Source organism: Manacus candei, unplaced genomic scaffold (genome assembly GCF_025592945.1).
Source record: "Manacus candei isolate 608988 ecotype Guabito, Panama unplaced genomic scaffold, ASM2559294v1 h1tg000037l, whole genome shotgun sequence".
Taxonomy (NCBI): Eukaryota; Metazoa; Chordata; class Aves; order Passeriformes; family Pipridae; genus Manacus; species Manacus candei.
The window spans coordinates 2377721-2390168 of NW_026138085.1; the positions used below are offsets into that span (position 1 = coordinate 2377721).

The 12448-nt window shown below is 52.9% G+C and overlaps 1 protein-coding gene across 1 annotated transcript; it reads right to left on the bottom strand.

The window, feature by feature from the left end:
* Window positions 1–1865: 1865 nt before the first annotated feature.
* Window positions 1866–12436, bottom strand: ZMAT2 (zinc finger matrin-type 2). Its single transcript, XM_051793749.1, has 6 exons — window positions 12325–12436; window positions 8482–8575; window positions 7923–8046; window positions 6841–6914; window positions 4788–4933; window positions 1866–3332 (listed from the first exon to the last, which is right to left on the bottom strand). The coding sequence occupies exons 1-6, from the start codon at window positions 12340–12342 to the stop codon at window positions 3189–3191; spliced, it is 600 nt and encodes a 199-aa protein (XP_051649709.1). The 5' UTR covers window positions 12343–12436; the 3' UTR covers window positions 1866–3188.
* Between the last annotated feature and the right edge of the window lie 12 nt (window positions 12437–12448).

Here is a 12448-nt window from a genome sequence, read left to right on the forward strand (position 1 = left end):
GGAATGCTGCTGCTGCTCCCCCAGTCCCAGGGACATGCAAAGAGTGAAGGGAAGGTGGGCTGGCAGGAGAGGGCAGGGTTGAGGAGTGCCCAGGAAGGAAGGAAAGGGGAAGAACAGCAGGATATTGGTGCTTAGCCACTCCATGAGGCCCCAGCCCTCCTCTCCAGGGTGAGGTCAGGGAAGAAGTCTGGGAGAGAGGAAGTGGAGAGGGCAAGACAGATTTGTTTTCTCTAGGGTCTGCTATGGACGCATCTCCAAACACTGCCATCAGTATTTAATAGGATGCAGCCACAGGAGGCCAGCTCAGGCTGAACATGGTCCCCAGCCTGGCTAGGACACCCTCATCCTTCCCCCACGTCCTCTGAGCCACAGGTCACGAGGAACTGCCCCATGCCCAAGGCACAGCCTTGTACCTCTGCCCAGGTGCTGGGAACAAGCACCAAGCTGGCTCCAGGTACCTCAAAACACTTTCACAGCAAGACCAGGCAGGACACCCCAGCCTGGATGTGGGAACCACGCAAAATGCCCCTCCTTACTCCACCAGATCCCAGTTTTAACCCGTGGAAGAGCTGCATCCCCTTTTGACAAGAGCAAATAGAGGACCCAGCAGGTGCAGATTACCTGGCCCTGTTTGCTGGGGTGGGAGGGGAAGCAGGAAGGGGAGGTGCAGAGCTGGGGCCTCCTTCTCTCCAATCAAAACCCCAAGTCCTGACCTATACAGGCACATCCAGCACCTTAAATTCATCATGGAGATGGTGAATAGTAATGAAGAGTCACAGAGACCCAACAGCTCTAGTGTTGGGAGCCACGAGCTAAGGGTTAACACCCCCCCAAACAGCAGTGGGAGTAAAGGGTTAACGTGGCTGGTGCAGGGAATGTTATCTGTCTCTTCTCTAAATATTATTTCCTCCCATGAAACCAGCTTTTCATCCTTGGCTAGAGGCAGCTCCCGCTGCTGGGAATCCAGCAAGAGCTTGTATTTGCTGCCGCACACACCACTGCTCCCAGCAAGCCGCCGAGACAAAGAGCTGCACTCCCCCGGCGTGAGCAGCCCCAGCACGGGGAGCTGGGGCCGGGGCTTCGGCCCCCAGGGCGCAGGTGGCCTCGGGGTGGGTTTGGGGAGGACAGGCTTTACACCCAAGAGGAATGTCGTTAATGAAAGCGCTGCACTGCGGAGGGATTTCCTCCCCGTCTCCAGGGACCGGAAGGGCCCGGTGGCAGGAGGCTGTGCAAGCCCGACCACCTCCCCAGGGAAGCTTTTCTTGGGGGCTGCCCATTTCATACCTTGCCCCTTGCGTGTGCCAGGATGGACGAGAACAGCGGGATGCTCCATGGGGAAACCAAGGCAGCAGCCCCTGGCTCCAAGGTCACAAGCTGGGAAAGAGGGAGGGTGCGGGGCAGCCCTTCCCAAGCAGTGCCAGCCGGGTTCCCGGCTGCGGAGAGGGGCTGGGTGTCTGCAGAGCTGGTGGCTGGGATAAAATGGCTGCTGCTAAATCTTCTCTGAAACATCCTAAACTTTTAATGTGTATGAAGCCACGGCAGCATCCCTTTCGCACCCCGGAGGGCACGAAGGCGCGAGCGGCTCCGCTCTCCCATTCAGCCGGAGCCACGTGCTGCAGCCTGCACAGCGCTGGGAACGTGGCTGGAATGAAAGTTGCCCTCCCAGCCCCTGTGCTCAGAGAGCCGAAGTCAAAGGATTGCCAAGTTAAAAGGGTCAAACCTCCAAGGACAGCTGTATCTGACTGGCTATATATCATTTCAATAGCATCTTCAACGGGGATTATAATCTGAATTGAAGCGGAAAGACCTGAGGCAATGAAGCTGTCAGCAGGCTAAGATTAAGGAATTAAAACAGCAGCACAACATTACAGGATTTGTTCTAGATGTATTAGAAAGAGCAGGCTAAACACTGCAGCCTTCCCCAGGCTGGAAATTTCATACGAGCACGGAGAAGGGCAAGCGCAAGGATTTCATCAATATACATAAAAAGAGAGAGGAGAGTGAGACAGAGCCACGAAAACTCAGCCATGCAAAATATAAACCTAACTGCAGACGGAAATGAGTCACACAAGGTTTGACTGAGGTAAATAAAAGCTGAAATGAAGTGGATTTAGGGGAGGGCAGAGGTGAAAAGACACTGACAGCCAGTAGACAGGAAAAAAATGGCCCTTAATATACTAAGGCTGATAAAATCTGGAAAGCAGCCCAGCCTGTCTTGGACTGCATGATGGAAATGCAGGTCCCCAGCCCTGAAGTCCCTTCCCCCTCCCAAGTTCTTACACCCTTCTCCAGAATTACTTGAAAAAACCAAGAATGATGGCAACTGCCCATCTAGGGCAGCTGGGAGCTGAGCCAGGAGAGGGGGGCACACGCCACGCCTTTGTCTCCATCGAGGTCCCCAGAAGGCCAGCCCAGCTTTGTGCTGACAGGAGACATCAGCAGCTCTTCTCAGTGGGCAGCAGAAGCTCTCAAAATAAATAAGGCATCAAACTCCCACCAAAGGACCCATTAAAAGAGTCAATTTATTTCTGGCAAATCGAACACACCTTTCTTTCATTGGCTCTATCCTAGACCAGTCGTGGGGAGGAATTTTCTCCCCTGCCTTAAAGAGAACGAAATTATGGGATAAAACACAAAGAAAAAGCAGGGAAGTCTCCCTTGCAGGTAAAACACACAGGAAAGTTTCAGCAACCCAGACTCCATGCAGCCACCAGCCCTGCTCAGCACAAGCCATGAAGATGCAGGTTGTACCGCTCACACCGCTTGCTGTGGCACATTTCCTTCCGTTACGATCCCAAAAAAACCTGGATCCCTCCCTGTGCCTCAAACACAGCCTGGGTGACAACTAGGGCCTGGCTGACAACTAGATTAATCCTGAACCAGGCCACCTGTGCAGAATGGCTGCACTTTATTGACACAAAAATGTACCCAGCAGAGCAGTTCCCGGCAGGCACATGGCCACAGAGCAGCTGAGCAGCCAGATCTAGGACACAGAAGGAGATGGGAAGCTAATGAGAGGCGGAGCTTGTTCTGCAGCACAGGTAGAGCATGGAATCACTTTTCGACTCCTCCAGCCAACTTCTACTGAGAGATTTACATACAAGTCCTCCATCAAGTCTTTGAAGAGTTATCCAGAGTTCCCTGGGTAAAAACAAACTGTTTAGAGAAAGAGGAGAGTCCAGAGCTGCTCAGTGATTCTTTTTGGTTGAGCCAAAACCAGAGAAGCCCATCACAGCTGCCATTTCATCATCCTCCTCAAAGGTCAAATCTTCCTCCGCCCGCCTCTTCTTCTCTCTCTGCTTCTCCTTCTTGTAGGCTTTGGCCTTCTCCTCCTGCAGCAAGGGACACAACAGCAACACAGTTTGCACCTCCTGAGCTGAGGGAGCTCTTCAGACACCGGGCACTGCACAGCTAAAGCCATGTCCTGCCTACGGCACCCAAGTTGTGCCTGAGGAAATAAACAGGCAGCAGAAATCCTGGCCTGTGGTCTCTGAGGAGAATGTTTCCCAGAGAATCCAGACCAGCTGGCCTCCCACCCCAAGAGTAGACCCACACACACGACGTAGCCAAAAAAAAAAAAGTGTTATGAAACTCTCTCTTCTGAGCAAACATCACAAGTTATGCCTGGAATGAAGGCTGAGGCAAGAGGGAGCTGGTTTGAAAGCAGAAGGCTGTTCCCTCATCCGACGCCCCGTGCCAGTGACTGTGATGCCTGTTGGCTCTCGGCCTGGCAGAGTGACAGCTGCTCACTGGAACAGAAGCTGAAGCTCTGAGCAGCTTTGGAGGGGGGGGTTGGCATCAAAGAGTTTGCGCTGCTCTAATCAAAGTGTTTTGCTCTGTGAGGATCACGAGCCCTGGAACAAAGCCAGGCTTGTACCAGGTGACACCAAGCATGGCTTCAGCTCCCATCTTACCAACTGCTCCTGTCATCCCCAGCACGCCTGCTGCGCCGTGCCCTGGAGAAAGCTGTGCCAGGAGTTGCTGCCCATTTCCTTGCTGCCATCCATGGACTTGGCAGCAGCTTTCCAACCCACAGCACTCCCTGTGCTGCTGGGGCACCTCCCTCCTACCCCCCCCAAACAGATGGGGCTCTGCTCAAGGGCAGAGGATGGGGCTGCTCTGTGAGCACCCCAGAGAGCTCCCCTGTGGTGAAGCAGAGCTCAGGGCTTGGGCAGGGAGACTCAAACAGGCAGTGATTTGTAATCTTGGGTTATTACATGGCTGCTGATGGAGGAGAAGCATCCATAGCAGCTCCTCAGCTGTCAGAACTTTGGTGGGCTTTCAAGTCAACTTGATTTTCATGTTTACTGACACCTAAGCCCTGGTTTGAGAGGAATCTGCTGTCTTTCACCTCCTCACACATCTCACACCACAGTACACTGCTCACAAAGCCCTTTGACACTCAAGGAGGCCACACAGAAGCAAGTGCCACGTGGAGGAGGATCCCAGCAATCCTAAGAACTGTGGAAGATAAGGGACAAAGACACGGGTCTGCTTTCAGAGCACACAAGTTCCAACACAACTAATGGGAGACAAAAAATGGGCTCGTGCCGCATTCAGTGGAAACCCGAACCACCAGAAGTTATCCTCCCACAGAAAATGGGGAAAACAGCAGCAAAAACCTTTAAAAGAGTAAATAATAAAAAAACAAAACCCACTCATAGCAGTAGACAAGAGTGATACCAAGAACAAGGCTTCTGTAGAACAAGATTAGGAAGCAGGGTTGATTTCCTCCCAAAATGTGATTCTGGGGAGCTTTGCTTCCTCAGTTTTTGCCCCAGACTCACCTCCTCACGGAGTTCCTTCATCCTCTCCTCGAAGTCATAGTCCTTCTGCTTCTCCTCCATCTTCTTCTTGTTCACCTCAAAGCGTTTCTTCACCTGGTCCAGCGTGGAACGCTCCACCCGCATGGACATGCCCAGATTTCTCTGGTCTGGAGAACAGGAGTGGGATCAGCTGTGTTCAGCAACACCTGCAGCCCTCAGTGCTCTGCACAGTCCCCATCCCTGACCCCAACTGAAACAGCACAGCAGCATCTTCCTGCCTCTCATCCATCCCCTCAAAGCAGCTTCCAGGCCTGGACTACCCCCGTGCACAAGGATTTCTTAGGTCAGAGGGTGTGGGCTTTAGGGGGACACCATAACCCAAACCAGCAGTGACCACAACAAGCCAAACATTACTTGTAACAAGACAAACACTAACTATTCTTTTAAGGCTCCCTATTTGGATGCTCCCTGTCATGTTGGTGCTCTGATGCTTCAGGAAATTTAAACTTGGACCAGTGGAATAAAAAAAGGTTGGAGTGTTGAAAAAGGAGCCATAATAGAACTGGCAGACTGGCATCTCTTGGCAGTGGGTGATGCTAAACGAGACATGAGTGGCACTCAGAGATCCTGATTACACAGGACATTGCTCACTAAAGCAGGAACAGGAAATATTAAGCCAGGCTGCAACTTTAGTGTCTCTTTAGAGCAGATTCCCAGTTTCTCACTCATGGGCAAGCCTAGGTTGGAGGGGCCATCCCCTGCAATGTCTCCAACTCGCATTCCTGGGTAGATCCAAACAGTGTGTTGACTCCAGCAGCCATTGCATGGGTTTGTCCCAGGGATGCAAAAGCACTTGGAAGCTCAAACTATACACCAGGAGTAATAAGAGGACTGCCAAGAACAAGCAGGTTTAAGCCAGATTTATGGCCTTGGATCAAAAGCTCTCAATGTACTCATACCAAGGTACTGTGCATCAGCCACTTTCCAGCCCCAGCTCAACCCTGCATCTCATCCCATCCACACAGCCATGCCAGGATTTTGGATTCCAGGCTCTCTCATATGGATTTCTTGCCAATCTCCCAACATGTCAAACAAGGCATGTCAACACCCTCCTCCCATCCACATAAAAGCACAGGGCTTTAACACATTGGGTTTCCTTTTCTGAGCTACAGAAAACCAGCCCTCAGATCTCTTCTGAACCCCCAGTTCTCAAACTGCCCCTTGTGCAGGTCTGGAGCACACCCCTCCCGGCCTTTTTGCAAAGGGGCCATTTGCTGACTTCCACAAGGAGCCAAAAACACCTCTAAGGGAAGGAACAACATGGGAAGTGTGTCAGTGTATCCTGTTGCTCCTTTAATTTCTCCACGTTCCCCCACTCTCTGAACATGCCAAGGAAAAGCAATGATCACAGTCAGTTTGAGGGTATAATCCTCTTTTTCAGGTTAAACACACTAAGGGAACAGATTGATAAACTGGGAATTTTGTCTTGTCTTTATCTTGACTTAACTGCATCATCACAGCAGCAGAGACAAGAACCAGAGTGAGGTACAGGACACCACCACCACACTGCTGGAGACAGCTCCAGAGTCAAACTGCCCCACTCCTGCCTCTGCTCATCCTCTGCCTCCATCCTCACAAGGTCTGATCTGGAGCTCAGGGACAGCCAGTTTTGAGCTTCACACTTGATTTCTATAAAGAGAAGTTTCCAATCCAAAAATGGGCCAGTGACAGACCTTACACTTCTCTAAAAATTTCATTACAGTTTCAGTGCTGTGAAAAGCCTCTCTCCAGATTTTCAGGAGACATAGGGATTTGCTGACCCTGGGAAGATACACCTAACCAGAGTACACCACCACTGTTTCTGCTGGGCTTATTCCATGAGAATGGTCCAGCACACTGGAAGGTGCCAGGAGATAAAGGCAGCACCTCCACAGCTCTCAGGAGCAAACAGTCCCCACATCCTGATGTCCAAAGCACTCTAATCCATGGATGTGTTCAGCCCTCAGATATGGGTGATGCAGGAAGGGAACAGCCCTCCAACTCAACCAACCAGAGGCAGAGAAATGATCCTTACGTTTTTTGCCATTGATGTGATCCAAGAAGTTAATGGAATCTTTCACCACACAGTCACACACATTACAGTAGTACCTGGCAGGAGAGAGAGAAAAGATTAACCCCAAAGCATGAGACAAACCCCTTCCCACAGAACAGCTATTTGAGACAATCTGCATGTCAATTGGGATATGGGACTTTTTTCCAGGACAAGAGGATCCCAGGGAAGAGCAATGAGCAGGGGCACACTCCAGATGGACAGAGACACCCCAGAGGGATCTGCCCTTACACCAACACCCCTCTGACACGATAGAAACCAAATTCTGAGCTGCTCTGCAATACCAGCCACAGCATCTTCCCCTTCCAGTCACACCCAGCTGAGTGGGATGGATTCTGTGACCTGTCCTCCCCCAGTTCCTTTACATCCCACTGCCTCTCACCTGGCTGCAAGGTGAGTCCTGCCATCCTCATCACCTCACAGAGCAACTCCCTGATCTGCTTTCTGCCCATCTCAACAGCTGCTGCAAAAGCCCAGCCAGGGGCTGCACTTCCATCCCTGGATGCTGTTCAGGGCTGCACATCTCCCTGGCACTGCTGGCCAGGGAGACACTAACAGGCTCACTCCTGAGGTGACACAAACTCAACACAGTCTTTTAGGGTGAGCTCAGAATCCTTTCAGCCTTTGGTGGAAAATGATCCACACAAACAGTGGCCAAACACCATTCCTAAGGACAGGTATCTGGATGTTTCTCCCATTCCCTGTGCACAGGTATCCAAACCAGAATCTCAGATCAGCAGCAGCCCTGGTCTCAGTGCAAGCAGGTCTGGCTAAAGAAACCCAAGCAGGTGGCAAAGATTTGCCTCCTTGTTGTTTCTACAGTTGGACAACACTGATATCAAGGAATAATGTCCAAAGGGGCTCATCCTGCTGGGTCTCTTCCATATGTTACCCCAGGAGACACAATTTAGGTGTAAACCAGTGCAGTCCCACTGCCCCAGGCTCCAAACACAGGAGGAAACCAGCTCCTGGTGCCCTGTGAGGGGTCCCTACTGTGACACAGCCCCCCAGCACAACTCTGAGACTCCAACAAGACCATGACCTACCCCCCCATCTCTGACTGAGGGGTAGTTTTGGTGATGACAATGGTTTTCCCCAGCTTGGATTCCAGGTCCACTTTGTAGTCTCGGTGCCGCAGAAGTTCCCTTTTGACGGGCTGAGCTGGTTTGCCTAAAACATAAACAAAAGGTCAAGCCTGACATGGTGGATTTGATGTTCCCCTTGGGGAAGAGGGGCCTGCTGGGAACCTGGGACCACCTGATCCATGCAGAAAGTGCACCTTTGTTTTTAAGTCAGTAAAGGATATAATTTCTTCCTACTAGAACCAGGTACATCTCTGAGGTATCTCCAGCTCTGACTCGGGTCATATTCTGAGAGCTCCTTCTTTCAGGGGCTGACTGTTCCCCTCCCTCCCCAAAGGTTCTCACTAATTCCTGTTGTCAAAAAATGCACTCAGTGGCAAACACAGGAAAAAGGACTGGAGCAAGCCAGTTTTTTCCCTTCTGGGACTTGACTTCTAGCTGCTCTCTCCCTCCCAAACTCCAGGGATTTGGGAGACTCAGTGCCAGCACAGCACAGCCTGCCTGGGGCCAGCACACCACGCACCATCTTTCTTTTCTCTCTCCTCCGTGAGCCGCTTCTCCGCCAGCTTCTCATATTCATCCTTGTCCCACTTCCTGCGGAAGTCCAGGTTCTTGGTCTGGGAGGCAAACAAAGTGCATTAACATTTATCATACAGTCTGATCACCTCTGAGGGGGGAAAGAGGTGGAATCACTCAGCCTGTGAGGCCACGGCAGTAAATTAGGGGCATTGTGTTATGTCCCCATGTCCTTTGTTTTCCTATCTAGGAATTATGGATGTGGCTTAAGAGAATCGCTCTCAGCGTGGCTCTGGGTACTTACAGAAGGATTTCAGAGCACTGAGAGAAGAAATGAGTTTATCTCAATAGCTCCTGAGACGATCATCCAGGCTTTTGCCTTGAAAACTAGACCCAACTGGGATTGAAAGTGCTGGATCTAAGACCTGGGAAGTGCCCCCTGACAGACACAGCACAGATTACACCTACCCCTTCCAAGAGTCAATTGAACCCAAGTTGCAAATAACAGATGAGGAAGCTGTGAAACACATCTGACCTAGAGAGTTTGATTAAAATGCAGGAGCAGGGAAGGCTGTTACAGGCATCAAAATGCAGACTTTGCCGTGAAATCAGAGGCATCAGTGTGGGACTTCCAAGTAGAGCAAAGGAAACCAGAAAAGGCTCTGAAACCCTGTCTGTCAAGACAGGGCTTGGAAGTACCAGAGAAGCATCTGTACAAAATGCACAGAAAGCTCCTGCAGCTTCCTACAGAAACACCTCTGAGGCACTGGGCCTTCAGCAGCTCCACAGAGCTCTCTCTGGCACTGACAGGGTAAGTTCATGGAATCATGGAACGGTTTGGGTTGGAAGGGACCTTAAAGATCATCTCATTCCACGCCCTGCCATGGGCAGGGACACCTTCCACTAGCCCAGGTTGCTCCAAGCCCTGTCCAACCTGACCTTGGACACTTCCAGGGATGGGGCAGCCACAGCTTCTCTGGGCAACCTGTGCCAGGGCATCTCCATCCTCACAGGGAAGAACTTCTTCCCAATATCCCATCTAACCCTGCCCTCTGGCAGTGGGAAGCCATTCCCCCTTGTCCTGTCCCTCCGTCCCTTGTCCACAGTCCCTCTCCAGCTCCCCTGGAGCCCCTTTAGGCCCTGGAAGGGGCTCTCAGGTCTCCCTGGAGCCTTCTCTTCTCCAGGTGAACACCCCCAGCTCTCCCAGCCTGGCTCCAGAGCAGAGGGGCTCCAGCCCTTGGAGCATCTCCATGGCCTCCTCTGGACTCGCTCCAACAGATTTCTTTTCTGTGCTGAGGACCCAGAGCTGGATGCAGCACACGTGTGAAGAGAGGCTGAATTCAAGTGAAGGCACTGACAAACACAAAGACTATTTTCTGGGGTGATTTTCACCCAGTCCCCAACGCTGAGGGCAGAAGTGACTGCACAAGAATCTCTGTTCCACCCACACCCACTCCAACCAAACCAGCTCAGGCTCTTCCCAGTGTCTGCCCCATCTGCACCTCAGGCCCCTGTACCTGGGATCAGTCATGGTTTAACTCAGCCACTTCCTGCCTCCCCTGAGCAGATAACTCCCATCTGGACAGAGCTGCATTTCCCTCAGCACGGCAGGGAGAGCCTCTCAGTTTCACATTAAAAAAAGGACAGATGTATTTAAAAACACCTCCGGGAGAGAAGGACCCCCACGCTCCCCCCGCCTTCTCCGTTCAGCCAAATCAAGAATCCAATCACAATCCAAAGGACACAAATCCCATTTGGAGCTACAGCAGCAGCACAGCCATTTAAGGTTCTCTCCTCTGGCAATCCTTCAAATGGAACGAACAACCACTGATAGGGATGAAAATGCCTTGGGGAGGCGTAGAAAAATTCTCATTTATTCCCAGAGCTTTCTTAAGCACTTTAAGGATGTCGTAACAGGTTTTATTAACCACCCTGAGCAAAAGAAAAGAAAATATCACAGAGTTTAAATTAACGTTTGGGGGTATTTTCCAGATTCTCCTGCATGCCAGGCATTATCACAAATCCCCCTGCAGAGGGGGAGGTTTATTTGCTGCTTCTCTCTCTCCTGTTGTAATAAAAGTAAAAGAGCCTTTTGCAGCTCTTTTACCAATCTGCCTCATCCAGGCATGGGGAAAGAAATTAAGCCCAACTGCTCGACAAGATCTTGCTTGGACAATACCTGAAGGGATGTTTCTGAATTGCTCTGGTGGAGGCAGGGGGGCTGCAAGCCCCAAAATCATTATCTCAGAGAGTATTTACCAAATTACTAACAACAATTAATAACCAGAAGTGCCCCACAGCTTCCTGTTCCCTCTTGAGATAGGCATCAATGATCTGCTCAGTATCAGCACCAAAGCCTATTAAATGATAGAGGAGTGTCAAGCCTGACTCAATCCAACAGGAATTCTCAGCTGGCAGCTGACAATAAACCAGAGGCCCCATCTTCCTCCTGGGGAGACATCCTGCTGCTCACCTCCATCACTGCTCACTTCATGGAACCACAGAGTGAATCCCAGAATGGTTTGGGCTGGAATGGACCTTGAAGATCACCTGTTCCAACCCCCTGCCATGGGCAGGGACACCTTCCACTAGCCCAGGTTGCTCCAAGGCCCATCCAACCTGGCCTTGGACACTTGCAGGGATCCAGGGGCAGCCACAGCTTCTCTGGGCAACCTGTGCCAGGGCCTCCCTTCTCACTTCTAGCAAGTGGCTTCAAGAAAGGAAAGATGGACCAACAAAAGCAGAAAAGGCAGAAAAACACAGCTGCTACACTGCTGGCAGCTTTGGGGTGTCACTGGAGGTGTTCAAACCACCTTGGCTGTCCAGCCAGACTGTACTCACAGCATCCCACTCGCCCACCCCATCTCAGCATTCACAGAATCACTGAGGCTGGAAAAGCCCTCCCAGCCCATGGATCCCCCCTGTGCCCAGTCCCCACCTTGTCCCCAGCCCAGAGCACTGAGTGCCATGTCCAGTTCTTCCGTGGACACCTCCAGGGGTGGGGACTCCACCACCTCCCTGGGCAGCCCCTTCCAATGCCTGACCACCCTTTCCAGGAAAAAATTCCTCCTGGTGTCCAACCTGACCCTCCCCTGGCACAGCTTGAGCCGTTTCCTCTCATCCTGTCCCTTGGTCCCTGGGAGCAGAGCCCGATTACCCCGCCCCGGCTCCCCCCTCCTGTCAGGGAGTTATAGAGCTGCTTCTCCAGCAGGACAGTGTGAAATCCAGCCGAGAAACAGCCAGGACGGCCGAGAAGCCACAGGGAGTGGGGAGACAGGGAGGGGAAGGAGGGAGACGCCCGCACGAGCCACTGCCCATCCAGGAGGTCCCTGGGGGGGGGTGGATCCCCAGGAGGCTGGGGCAGCTCAACCTCCTCAGGCTGGGACAGGATCACAGAATCACTGAGCTGGGAAAACCCCTCTGAGACCACCGAGTCCACCCTGTGACCCAACATCACCTCGTCACCCAACCCAGAGCACCGAGTGCCACGTCCGCCCTTTCCTTAAACACCTCCCGGGACAGCGACCCACCAACCTTCCCGATGGGCGCGATCGCGGCGGGGCCCTTCCAGCCCTGAACACATCGGGGCCTTTCACAGGGCCCCGAACCTCCCACCGCCCACACACAGAGACATAAAGAGCAGGCACGTGCCCTCTCCCACCGCACCCCTCACCCCCGAGGGAGCACCTCACGCCGCGGCCTGCCCGCGGGCCCCCAGCGCGGAACGGCCCTGCCCCGCCGCCCGCCCGCCCGCCCTCCCTCAGCGCAGCCCCCACGACCCTCCCCAAGCCCCGGCGAGCCCGGGAGGAGCGTCGGGAGGCGCGGCAGCTCCTACGCCGGGGGTACCCACCCCGCTGCCCGACGCCATGGCGGCCTGAGGGGGGACGGCACCGGGAACTGTCGCGCGGCGCCGTAAAGCGCGGCCTCCCGCCCGGTGTCACGTGCGCCCCCGGTGTCACGTGTCCCCCCCGCGC